The 13,746-nt window shown below is 49.2% G+C and overlaps 1 protein-coding gene across 1 annotated transcript in view; it reads left to right on the plus strand.

The window, feature by feature from the left end:
- The first annotated feature begins 11,087 nt into the window (after positions 1–11,087).
- LOC104841196 (vitamin D3 hydroxylase-associated protein-like) overlaps positions 11,088–13,746 on the plus strand; it is a 30,708-nt gene continuing 28,049 nt past the window's right edge. The window contains 1 exon segment of the mRNA XM_010582712.1: positions 11,088–11,103. Within this exon segment, the coding sequence (XP_010581014.1) occupies positions 11,088–11,103 (16 nt within the window).

Below are 13,746 nucleotides of genomic sequence, written 5' to 3' on the forward strand. Positions count from 1 at the left end.
CTACGATACCCATGAGGTACTTTTACAACCATGGACAACCCTGATAGAGCTCACAGGACATGGGGATGCATCTTCTCTCTACTCATCTCTGGTTAAACCTGAGATGGAAAAACATGTCTGGTTTTGAGCACCACTTCAAGAAAGATGTGTGTTAGCTGGAGAGAGTCCAGAGAAAAATAATAACTGGAAAACAGCATCCAGAAAGAAAAATGAAGACTATTGATGTTGTGTAACCTGGAGAGAGAAAAGCAAATGGAGTTTCAGATATATGTCTGCTTTAACTACATAAAGTGCTGTTATAGTGCAGGAACTAGTCCCTTCACCATGTCCTCAGCAAACAGGGCAAGACTCAGGCTTAGAAATATATTCTTTGAATTTTGCTGATCAGAGTATGTCTGGGGTTTTATGCCCTGTGAGAAGTTCCTAGGTCTCATACCTCTTTGGGATACACTCTCCCATGTCATTTGATATGTTGGGAATAGTTATTTACTTCTCACACTTTGTGTGGCCTGAGGACTCAACTACTGCTACACTGGTCCCCAACCTCTGTTCCAGCTTCATAATCTAGTCTGTCACCCTGCACATCACAAGGCAAAGGGCTTTGGTGAATTAACTCCTCCTTGAAACAGGGAATCCATCCTCCGGTCTAAAGTCTGCCAACAAGGAGATACCCCCCACCACACCTTCAGCAAACAGTCACTGTGGTTAATTACCCTCACAGTCCATGTTAATCTCACTATGAGATCCTGTCTCATCCTAAGGCTCATATCTCCTTCTCAGATTGCTTGAGATTTCACCCCTGATTGCTGATGGCATCCATGGTCCTGCTGGTTATGAAAAGCTCAGCTAGATCAGTTGCACAGGGAGGCTTAAGTGTTTCCAAGACCATAATGAAAATTCCTTTCTGTAGAAACTGTGACCCAGACATGAAACCCAACCCTCAGTGGGAGACTTCTAATTTCATAGGAGACAAAAGCCAAGCACACAAAAAAAAATTGTCACTCTCTTGAAGAATGAGGATTTATCATTCAGGTGTGAAAGTGCTCCTTCAGCCTTCATGCGTTGGTTTACTTAGGGATGTTTTTCTTGGGATTTATTTTAAATCAACAGAGTGGGTTTGGGAACACTTTCTGTCTACCTTGTCTGGACAATGGGACAACCAAAATGTTGGGCAGTTTTCGGCATCCAAATCTCCTTTCCTGTTTCATCCTGAAAATGTTTATTTGGACTTGAGGACTAGTTTGTTGAAGATTTAGGAGATGGGCTGGTGACCACACATCACTTGCCTAGTTGGTGCCTCTAGGCAGAGAAAACAACTGGGGGGAGCACATCCTATCCATAGAGATGGGGTATTCAGCTACCTCAACCATTAACTCTATTTGTTGCTTACCTGATGGCAACTGTGTTCACCAGAGACTGCTCAATACGTCCAAGAAGCACCTCCATGCCTGGCTTGATGTCAGGATGTATGAGCCCAGCACCAAAACTTCCATCACAAGGAAAAGAGTAAAGATATCTGGGTATAAATTGCTATTTGATTTCACCCACAACGTTAGCTCTGATCTACATTTAGGTAGAAAAATATTCCCACAAAGTCTGTGCTTAAGGAAAAAAAGAGCCTGTCGAAATCCTCATCTCCACCCCCATGGGTTACCATGAGCTCAATAGAAAGCAGGACAAGCCAGAAAAGGGGCATGGTGGTACAGTCCCCAGATTGATACCGCAGCTTTGTATCTTAGAGGCCCAATTCACCTTTTTTCCATGAATTTGTCTAGTGACCTCTCTGCTATATCCCTTCTCAAGCGGGGCAGGCAAGAATGTGTCCGTATTCAAAATGCTGTAGAAATGGGTTACAAATTTGGGCATCCACTGTGTCCAACACAAGAGATGCTTTTGTATGACCAGGTTCAGGACTGATTCTGCATGGTCATGCTCAGTATGTTCAGACTGAGCACCACTTCCATGTCTGGATGAGTCCCAGGATCCCACCATATTCCCACTCCCCTTTCTCCAGGGAAAACAGTTGAAGGGGAGAGTCAGAGGAGCGGGATTTGTGGGCTGCAAAGCGCCCATGTGCCGCACAACGTGATCACAACCACAAGGACGTCCTCGTGCCGGGGAGGCTCTCGCCCTTTCTCCACGCCAGACCATTGCAAAATCAGCTTCTGGGAGGACTCTGCTTCTCATTTATTTCTCCTGGGCCTGTCCACGCTTCCCCCCACTAACCTTGCCAAATTTTAGTTTGTTCTTAAAACAGTTCCAATTAAACAGCTTTTCAATCAGTTTGATCACAAGTGCTCTTGCCAGAAGTGCGGCACACCCGTGAAATCAGGAATTTCCTGCAGGACAGCTACTTTCTGAAAAAAATTTGGATTTTCTCTTGGAAAATGATCAGCTCAAAAAGAGAACTATTTGGCCTCATAGCCAACATTTTCCTTTTTATTTCTTCCAGAATTTGGAGTAGATTCTCCCCTCCCCCTAAAATTTTGTTCTCAAAAAAATGTTTCATGGATAAAAAGCAAACCAAAAGCACTCTGCCCTGGCTCAGAGTTCAAACGGGCGAGAATTTTTGCACAGCCCAGACCTGGGCTTAGAAAGGCTCTGGCTTCTTGGCAAAGCCTGTTCAGTAAAGTAGCTCGGAGTACCCACGTTTGTCCAAGGCACACCTCCAATGACTTTAACACTGGAGAGGCTAACCCAGTTCAAATAATTTCTAATATAGATCTGCTGAGGCCTTCCTTTCCAGTAAATATTTATTTTTTGTTAGCAGCAACTATCTGAGAGACATACTTTCAGGGTTGGCTCTCTCCCCCTTTCTCAGCCTCTTGAGGACCAAGTCATTATTTTATGTGCAGTGTGTTTTTTCCCTCGTGCAACACTCACCAGTCTAGAGGATCGTTGTGATTTATTCGAAGAACAAGGGTGCACCTGGTTGTTTATTCACCGGACCAGATTGCTGTGAGATAGAAGAGCTGGGCTGCGCTCCCCCCTGCTCCTAATGCTGAGAGATTAGATGGGGAAGCCAGATAGCCTGGCTCTGGAAGCAAGCAAATGAGCAACCCTAAATACCTTCCTAGACCCGGTGACCGTAAGTCCTTGGCGGTGACTGGTCCTTGTGGGATAATGCCAGGAATAGGCATATTAAGCACATGAATGTCAAGTCCTAATTCATCTCTTTAATGTTGTACAGTAGCAGGACTGTACCCCCCTGCCGTGGTGTAATTTCACGCTGAGGAATCTGATGGGGCTTCCTGCAGACTGATCCTTTATGGATCAGAAAACTCACTTTCTCTTTGTGTTACAGGGCCCAGAGATTATCTGATTAACCACCTCCATGCCAGTGTGGATTAAACACCAGGCTCTGACTCTTCTGAGGACTCCTTTTAGTGCTTCTTTTCCCCTCCTATCAGTTCACATTGCAGAGCTGAAGAACTTTAAACGTCCAAGCCTCTACCAGCAGGTTTCACACTTAGGTGAGCAGATGGGCTATTTTGCATTTTCTTGGCTCAGATGCAACACTGGCCTTGCTTGAACCCTAAATCAGTTTAGACAGCTTGGTGCATCTACATCATGGTTCCTGTATCCTCTTTCCAGGTTCTTGTCTCCTCTCCTTTCCCCGAAAGAGGCAATGTTTAAACTACTTCAGAGCGATGCCCTGCGGATACCACCAGCCCCAGAGCTGTTAGCTCAACTGCAGGAGTGGGTCCACCTTAGGCTCTACACTCCATAGGACCTGGCCAGTTGGAGGAAGGGCTTCTTCTCTTCCACCATCTCAGTCCACCAGACTGCCACTCCTGCACTGACTTCGCAAACATCTCCAGACCCTGCCATGGGGACAGCAAGATGCAGCAGTGACCAGTTAGGATGTTCCTGTGGCCTCTAAAGGTGTCAGGCACTGTGCACAGGTCAGGAAAGGGCTGCAGGAGGGAAGGCAGAAACCAAATGTATTCTCAGATGCTCCTCAGGATGGGGGATTTTCCAATCAGAGGAGACAAAAGCCTTCTGCTTTCACCACTAGACCACGGCTGCCTCCCCGAATGATGGCAGAGGGCCACCCTGTAGACACGTCCCAGCGTGTAACAGGGGATGATAGTTTATAATCTCATTTTCTGGGCTGGCTGTCCTTCTGGTGCCCCTCATGCTCCATGTAAATCATCTGGAGTCTGATTTCTGTGGCTCATAGGGTTGTTCTTCTCTTGTCTGCTTCTAACAGGTTCCTGGCTGAGCTGGCAGCTTGTCAGTGAAGACAATCCCAGGATGGTCTCACCAAAAAACCTGCAATTCAGTCTTGATTGGACAAAATGCTGCATCCAGAGCCAGGCTCCTGTCCACATGCAGTTTTGGCAGATTGGGAGCGGCTCCAGCATGCTCGCATCTCCCATTCAATGCATATGCGCTTCCCGATCCATCAGCACCGTTTCCTGAATCAGGGTCATCCCATCCCTTTGTTGTTTCACCTGATGCACTTAAAAAAAGCAGTTCAACACAGCCCTCAGTGGATTTCAATTATTTTTAGGGTATTGCTTGTATCTGCTCGTGCTGTGTCGAGCTACAGACCCAGTGGCAAGTTTCACCGCCACCAACAGCCTTTTTGCAGCTAATGAAAAATAACCTGCTTTTTATCTGCAGAAAATAGCATCGCCTGGGTCTTATCATGGCAAATTATTTAATGGCTCTCCAAGCATTAAATAGTTCTTACCTGTCTATGAGGCTGTGTAAATCTCTTTCCAGCTGCTATCCTGCTGCATTGCTGAGCTCCCTGACTTGCAGAGCAGAACCATGGACTCATGGACTACAGTGGAAGCTGTCCCTTCCCTCCAAGCAGGGAGCCAGGGTGGCCCCTCACGTTGCCGGAGGCAGAGGGGGACATGAACCCTCTCCCAGGTCCCCGGCTCTTCTTCTCCAACGCAGGTCACTTGTTGCCTGGATGGACACAGGACAGCAGGAATCTGGCTTAGGGAGAAAAATTCTGTGGTCCTGCTCGAGGACACAGCAGCATCCCACTGGGATCCTACTGGGACCCAGTGGAAGAGAGGCAGGTGCTGAGCGTGCAGCCCACCTCTGCTGGGAAACGGTGAAGCACAGAAAACACCGAGTCCCCAAATTTCCAATCATCTGTCCCCGTCTTGTTTGCAGAGGAGGGAAAGCCACCGATCCTGTTTGCATTACAGCCTCCCTCGGAAAGGAGCTGTGCTGGGACCCAGCACCCCACATGATGCTGCAGCACCCACAGGAGAGCCCAGGGCAGGAGCCCAGCCTGCAGCTGCCTCTCCCTCTGCCACGGTCAGTGCCACAGCGGCATGGTCAGAAAAAAGCCACCTGTCAGAGGGAAATTGCTAAGTCAGGGGCTGTTTTTAAGAATTTGATCATTAATAGGGTGGTTGGGTTTTCTTTTCTAATGCAGGGAGAATAGTGAAGGATTTGTTGTTTTAATTGCAATATTATTCTCGTTCTTATTTTATTTTAACACAAGGGAAGAAACAAACTCCTCTGTTCTACCCCAGTTTCACTTGAAGTACAGCAATACAGCAAATGGACAGCAGTGAGAAACCTCTTCTCAAATTCTCCAGGAGGAACTGAACTATTTCTTTTTTTTTTTTTTTCTTTTTTGCAAACAACCTACTTAAGAAACCCCCTGGGGGAAATGTGTAACTTGAACCGTTTATTTTTGCATTTACAATCTCACAACTCTCTCCTTTGTCCATGTGAGCTGGGTCAGGTTTGGCTTGGGACTTTTAGGCTCTCTTTCCAGCCAAGCCTATGAAGGTGATGGGGGAAGGCTTATGAAAATGATGGGAGAAAGGTTTTGAATGTGATGGAGGAAGGCTTATGAAGGTTATGGGAGAAGGTTTATGAAGGTGATGGGGGAAGGCTTATGAAGGTGATGGGAGAAGGTTTATGAAGGTGATGGGGGAAGGTTTATGAAGGTGATGGGGGAAGGTTTATGAAGATGATGGGGGAAGGCTTTTGAGGCTGTGTAGTGTCCCGAGATCCCACTGGATGGAAAGCAGAGCTTGCAGCCATGAGGCAGGCTCTCCAGCCACACAAGTGGAGCTGAAGCCATTCAACAGCAGAGATCACCGCAGGTTACGAGTGAAGCAAACCAGACGGCAGCTCCCCCCGGGAGGTGTTAGAGCGACCCAGTGTATGCAGAGCTGCTCACTTGCTTTTGGGCTGGAGCAAAAGCCGTCGGAGAGCTTTTGCCTCCTTGCACTGAAGGAGGGGAGCTGCAGGTGCCCACACAGCAGCAGGCAGAGCTAAGGGGACAAGCGGGGAAGATATCATCCCTGCGGCACAGTCCGGGGAGCGCCAGGACAGGCATCCGCCTTCACCCTGCAACGGCGGAGATTTTCAGCCCGAATAAATGCAAAGCTCCCTATTCTGCCTGGCACAGTGGGTTTCCCTGAGACTCAGCCCGTGCCTTAACGAAGGACCCTTTCCAATCCGCGAGCCGTCAGATCGCAGAGCAGAAGGGAGGACTGTTTGTTTAGACCTATGTGGGTTAGGCAGCTCAGACTTTATTCTTGCACTTTGATAGGTTCCTAAATGAAAATCCAATAATATTTTAAGCAGAACGAGTTCCCATGAAAGTCATTTCTAAATCGCCTGGCTCATCCTACCTGTCGGCTGGATTCTCCATCCCCACTGGCCTAAGCCCGGTGTAACATCACTGCTCCCAACGGCGTTACTCCGGGGAGCCGAGTCCGGCCCTGCCGCAGAGAGCACCCGCTGCCGCCTGCCTTTAATGAACATGTAAATAGACAGGAGGCTTCAGAGCAGAGTAACCCTGCAGTCAGGAAGTTCTCCAAAGCAGCTCGGGAGAAATAATACTTTATTCCTGGCGGTGCAAATAAGTGATAGGGACTGGCTAAGAAGGGTTCATGCAAATACTCCCGAATTAAGCTCCATCTGAAGTTAGAAAGGAAAGATGATAAACACACCCGGCTTTAAAACTGCAAAATATGCTTTGCAGGCATGAAACCGGAGGAGTAACAAAACTATCTGACATCATATTAAGCAGCAAAGCATTTCTCATTCTCAGGGCTGCAGTTACCTAAAACCAGAGTCCCATTAAAGAGTCCTAACTATTATTTACATTTCTAAATCTTAAAACCATTAACAAAAGCCACTTAATTCAATTACTTTCCCTGCGCGCCGATGTTATTACATTATTGTCACGAAGCCGAGTTTGGCTCTGGTTTTCTCTTTTTTTCTTTCTTTAAATTCATTCCTCTTTTCTCTGCGCCGAGTGCCTCCCCCCCACCTCCCTGTCTTCCTCTCCCCCGATGTCATTGTGTAGAACTAATGGGGTAAACTGAAATGGTATCTGTCCTCATTGACAGGTTTATGAGAATTTAATAAAGCGTGGCGCGGATAAAATGAGATATTACAAGGCCACACAAAGCTGATTGACTTCTCCACGTCAGCATTTTTATTTGGTTATTTATTTATTTCTTTTCAACACAGGGGTGATCTCACCAGTCCTTCAGTAGTGCTGGCCCAGGAGAGATGAGAGGGGGAGGGAAAACATGGGCGGCGGGAGGGACCGATCAATCCATCGACTTGTTTGCTGCGAGCACGGGCCGTGATGCTTTGCAGCTTTCCGATCGCTCTGGGAAGATGACATACAGGAGGGAGCGAGGGGAGAGCCCCCCCGCCACTGCCTCTGCATGTTCATGCCCCTCGTACCTCCACAACGCTGGGGTGAGCTCGCCAACAACAGCTTGCTCACAGGTGGGGGTCCCCAACGCTTCTCCATCGGGGGGGTCTGAACCAGGGACCAGCTGCTGGTTGTGCAAGACGCTGCACAGACACTCGGCGTGGATGGGGCAGGAGGTATATTGGTGTTGTGCGAGTTGTGTGACCCTACGTGGTGACATCTGCGATGATGCTAAAACGGCCTCCCATAGCCCTCCTGGTGGACCCACTCCAGATCCCAGGGATGCTTACACCGATCGACACAGAGCAATCACAGCCTGCAATAGGCCCCGGGAAGTCCTCAAGAAGAAGGATGCCACCAACCAGTTCCACCAAGGCATGGGCCTGCTCTGTGCCTCAGTTTCCCCTCCCGCCCGATGCCCACGCTGCTTGTGTAAATGTAAATCGTGGGTCACCGGGGGCCTGCACACACCAAACCTTCCCTCTGGGAAAGTCAGTGTGTATATTTAAGTGTGTTTGCTCCCATCCCACATCAAATAGGGAGAGCTGGAAATTTGGGCCGTGCAGTAACTGGCTGTCTGTCTCCCTCTCCTGGCCTGTTCAGAAAACAGGGCTCGCTCTCTCTAAAAATAAAAATAAAAAAAAAAAAGAAAAAAGCAGGGTTTGTGTGCTTTTTTCCAAGCAAGAAAAACCACAATACCAGTGGTCAAGGAGGTCTGGATTCAGCCCAGTCACATCAGAGACGCACAAGGGCTCAGGCCCCTGCTACGACTCAGGACCCTGCTTAAATCTTGACCCCAAGCTATCGAATAACATCACTTTGGATGAAGACTGTCAGGATTAAACTTGGAGCTGCCCCTGTTAGCCTCAAAACTTGGCCTGTGGGGCTTCAAACACAAATAATATTGTTTCCCCTTCTCTGCGATATGCAGTCAGAGAAGGTGGAGACGCCCTTGCTCAGTTGAAGGTGCACGGTCCTGGCCACTGCAACAAATCCTGGCAGCAGCAGAGCTTCAGGTCTCTTGAGCACTGACGGTTTGCAGAATCAAGCCCTGCTGGGCCATCCTCCTTAGCAAAACCAACCCGGCCCAGATGGACCAACAGCAAATCTCCCCTCATTTTATAAGAGCGCTTTAAACCGTCTGAAATCAAAGCACTGCTCCCCACAAAAGCTCGGGCTGTCCCATCACCCAAAGAGCCAGAAAAGGGCTTTCTGCTTCGTTCAACACTCCTTGCAAGTACACGGTATACAGTGCAGGGGTTTAGGGCGCAAAAGCCTCCGAGAATGAGCTTTCTGCCAGGCCAGCAGCTCAATCCTGCTCTCTGGTGGCTCCCACCCGAAAGGCCAAGCGCATCCAGCAGCGATGGTCTGGGGGAGCAGCTGGAGATGCACACCGGGCCTGGCCGGTGTTCCCCCATGGGCTGGAAAGGGGCTGTGCTCCTCTTTCTTTATTAATTTAGCTCACGATACAGCTCAGAAGGCAGCTACGCACAAGAAGATGGAGATCGCGGAAGGTTTTATGATTCCCTGCTTGAGCGGGGCACGGGTCCATCACTGGAGGGGGTCCGGGGTCCCCCAATATCTCCTTGCTGAAGGGCCACAAGGTGTGGAGCAAGCTGGGGAGCATTTCTTCTAGATGTCCTCACCCCATCCCTGCTGAGATGTACCCATGCTCCCAGCCTCACTGATGTGGCAGCACGATGGGCTCGCTTGAAGCGCAGGGCACGAGCAGATGTCTCTTGGGGACACCACCTCTACGGTTCCCAGCAAACCCATCAGTCTCCCAGGGCTGGGCAATCACTGCCTGTGACCCCAGGAATGGTTTTATCAATTCAACACACCATGAGGCAGCATCCCGTAAAGCCTAGGCTCATCACTTGCTATTCTGAGGAGCATTTAACCATCTTCTCCATACTGGCTTCACCCTGTAAAGTTTTAAACTTTACAGTTTACAGAGATGACTTTACAGAGATGACCCCTCATTCTTCGCTCTGTAATGCACAATAAAGAAAAAGAAGGGGCAAAACTCGTTCCCCCCTCACCAGCTTTGCTGCCCTGGCTCTGCTCCCCCCTCTCTGAGCACCAGAGCAGCTCAGCGTGTAAATGTATGTAAATCTTTGGCGGTATCCACAATAGCCCCCTATCTCCTGCTCTCTTCCTCTGAACGGCTGAAGTAATTACAGTGTAGCAGTGCCAGCATGAGGCATTTCTGCTGATGAATGCACTCAATCTAAGCACAGTTTTATGTATCATTAATTTCTTTAGCATTCAAAAAAATAACTTTTTTGATGGCAGATAATACTGTAATCACTCACAATTGCCAATACAATTATCTTCATTCAGCTGTGTAAAAAAACAACTACAGGAGTAATTTTAGCCACTTAAATTTTCTTTCTCTCTCTTTTTAAAAATTTCTTATTTTTTAATGTTCACATGAAGTGCAAAGCTGTTTGGATTTAAGATGCTGTAACACATGCACTACTAGAAATGAGTCCCTGCTCCCCCATTTGTACAAAAATTAGGTTTTCAAAGCCTGAAACTACTTGCTTAAGGTGTCTTCGGCAATCTTAGGGATCTTCCAAAGGGTCCTTCCCATTCTGGGGACCCCACTGCTGTGACCTCTTCAACTTTCCCTTACTCTCCATCAAGCTGCCATGCGATAGCTGCCAGGTACACAAGGAACAAGAGAGCTTGTGCAAGTGCAAGGTGCACATGCAAGTCATGGTCCTCTTCCAGGTCAGCTCCTCCTCCACTCTCCTAGTGGAGAAAATAGGGGAGCATTCCCTAATCTGCTTCACAACAGAGTCCACAAAGCTGGCACAAACTGTGCATTCAATCTGCTTACTCAGGTACTCCAGCCTGAAGCAGATTTGGGAGGAACCAGTCCTCCCACTGGAGCACAATCAGTGAGGAGGACAAGCATCTTCTACAGGCAGCGGTGACTACAGAGTGAATAACAAAGGTGTCACTGAGTGAACAACTTGGTTGAGACATGCAATTTTATTGCAGGGGCAAAAGGAATCACTCCCACGTGACACTACCTCTTGCCTGAGTTGCTGGACAACGTTCTTGCAGGGGTTAAACTCCAGCTCTGAGAGGAGCTGCTTCACCTTCTTGCAGATCATGTTGACGAATCCCACTCGAGTGTTGGGAACCTACAAGGAGAGAAGAAATTTAGCAAGAGGGACTGTTGGCTGTTGTAAATGAAGCTTGGATCTTCTTTCAGAGGGCCAAACCCCAGGAAGGAGGCGACTAGCAGCTGGTGGCAGGAGCAAGCTGTTAACCTCTGGGAAACGGTCTAAAAGCGGTAGGGTGAAATGGAAGAACAGAAGTGTATAAATTCCTGGGTGAACAGCAAACAATTTCTTATTGCCTCTTCTGAAATAAGGGGCAGCAAATTAAATTAGCTGAGCACAGCAAACAGGAGATGTCGCTTTCCTATAGTACGTAGATAAACTGTGGATGTCCCTTCTGCAGGACGCCGTGAGTGCCAGAATCAGATTCCTTCACAGCAGAAATATCTGTATGAGCACACAGCTATTAGTCACTGAAACCTAACATCTGGCTTGGGAAGCCACAGCCCTCTGGGTGCCAGGAGACAGCACTAAGGAAAACATTGCTGTGTGTTTGCCATGCTCTTGGCGTCTGCTCTGGTGTCAGATGAACAGGGGTTAGCCGGTCCTTCAGCCTGATCCAGTCCAGCTGATCATGTGTGATGTGTCGCAGTTAGAAGAAGATGACGCCTTTCTGCCCCTCCTTTGGTAACAACAGGGTTACAGCATCTCTGGGGTGTGGTGGTACCCACCCAGACACAGCTCTGTGGACACAGGGAGGGGTGTGGGCAATGGATCCAGATGATCCTTTCTCCCTCCCTTAGCCACAGGCTCCAGCCCTGCCAGGCAGTGGAGGAGGTGCAGGGGCAGGATCCGTCCTCATTTCCAGCACCCCAGAATTCAAGCCCCCTTTGCTGCAGCGTATGGGCAGCCCTACGGACGTAACAGCAGAAAAGCTCCACTTCCTTAACTGGCAAGGACACACCAGTGTCCCAAGAGGACATCAGGGCATCACTTGCCCCACAAGCCACCAGTTAGCCCCCCACCCCGGCCCGTGGGGAGCAAGGCCAGACCCATTTAACCCCTCTTACGTTGTCCTAGGCACATCCTGCTGGCCAGGGTGTCCCCAGCCACTACCAACCTATGCTGGAGCCCCCCCATCCTCTGCCTTGTCCCATCTCTGCTGGCAGCTGGGTCACAGCAGAGACCCACTGCATTTTGGGGTTTCCCATGCCCTGGCTTAGCTTCCTGGAGCTGACCGGCCCCAGCAGACATCCAAATCTTGCCACTGTCCTGCCTGATCCTCAACCCCATTTATTCACTCCCATACACTCGCCTGGGAGAGAGGAGAAGGGGGTCTCTGGCAGCAGCTCCTGGAGGCACAGGTGCTCCAGCCATAAAGCTTGTATTTTTTTTTCTTCCCTTTGACAAGCTGAATTGCAGAAGTTGTAAATTGTTCCTGCACGAGAGGTTTTAAGCAGGGGAAGAGGATTAGAGAAGTAATTTTGTCTTCCACCAGAACTAGTTTTTAACTTCCGTTTCTCCAAGTTCACCACCTTTCTTGTTCTCTTGTTAAAAGACTTCAGGTGCACCTGGTTTTACAGCCTGCAGGGAAACAGCCCTATTTTGGCATTGGGCTGCCATGGGGTGAGATCAGTGCAGCTGAGGAGAGCGTGAAGCCTCCAGCATGAGAAAGAAGGAAGCAGGAGATTGGGATCACAGCATCAGCTCTCACCAACCTTGAGCTGATTCCATCCTCCTGGCTCACAGCAAGGGCACCCCCACCCATCCTGCTCCCCTTGCAGTTTCTTGTGCCCTGAATAGTCTGCATGCATGGGACTGCAGTGCCCTTGGAAGCTCGCATTACTGTATAATCCTCTGAGCCCCACAGTCTGAAAGGTGGGGGGGAGGGGGAAAAAAAAAAAACAACAACAAAACAGTGGGGAAAAAAGGGCCGTTCTTGCATGTAATTTCCTTGACCCAGATAACAGGGAGCTGCTCATCCTCAAATACAGAGCAAGAAGCCATAGGTCACAAGTTCACTGAGGGCTGAATATTTCCGAGGCTTCGACAGCCTTCAGCAAAGACAGTCTCAGTCCCAGGACGCTGTGTACATACAGCGCAGCATTTCCCTCTAGAGGAGCCAGGCTCTGGCACAAGCTGCTCAGGTGCTGCCAGAATAGCTCTGATGGCTTGAAGTAAAGCCAGCACCCTGAGCAATAACACCAGGAAAATCAGATCTGGGGTAAGTCAATCGCATTTTCTAGCTCAGCATCTGCCTGGGAGTGCCTTAGGCACAGCTCATCTTGCTGGGACGCAGAGGGAAGGAGAAGACATCCCAAACCCTGCCCAACAGGTTTTCCACAAACTTATGGGCCGCATCTAAACCTGATAGCTTGAAATATTTGCGGATGAACTTTTGCAAGCGGTGAAGGTTTTTTAAGGACAGACCTCGTGTTGGGCTGGTGACAGATTATTTTGGAGTTTCCCTCGGAAGTGAGAGCAAGGCCACAGCAAACGCTCCCCTGCCTGAGCAGGGACGCCAGGTTTCTCTGTTGGAAGTTGCAGCACTTAGCAAAGCACAGGCACACCCATGCTCTTGCCAGTGATGAAGTGGACTCCACTGGGCACAGGCTGGGACATTTATTGTTTCTTTTTCCCACACAGCTGCTCGGTCAGGAAACGCAAAGGAGCCGGGTATCGTTGGGACTTCCCCGCCCTGCTTCCTTGATGCTCCTAGCCAAGACTATCCCCAGAGAGGCTGAAAAATTTCAGGGAGATCAAAGCCTCACGTGGGGGACGGCAAAACAAATAAACCTTATCAGAGGGAGACGTGAGTTTCCATCCAGGAGCCTTTCCTGCTCCCAAATCTCCTCCTTCCCTACCCGTGCAGCTGCTCGCAAAGCAGCAAACCGGTGTAAAATCCTTTTCCAGCTTGAACCCAACCCCCTCCCGCTCGGGAATCCTCCCCAGGTTTTGCCTCCCTCTTCCCCACCGGCGAGCGGGTGCCCTTGGACCCGGCCGGGAGCGGGG

Source organism: Haliaeetus leucocephalus, unplaced genomic scaffold, assembly GCF_000737465.1.
Source record: "Haliaeetus leucocephalus isolate CR32 unplaced genomic scaffold, Haliaeetus_leucocephalus-4.0 Scaffold848, whole genome shotgun sequence".
NCBI classification, from domain to species: Eukaryota; Metazoa; Chordata; class Aves; order Accipitriformes; family Accipitridae; genus Haliaeetus; species Haliaeetus leucocephalus.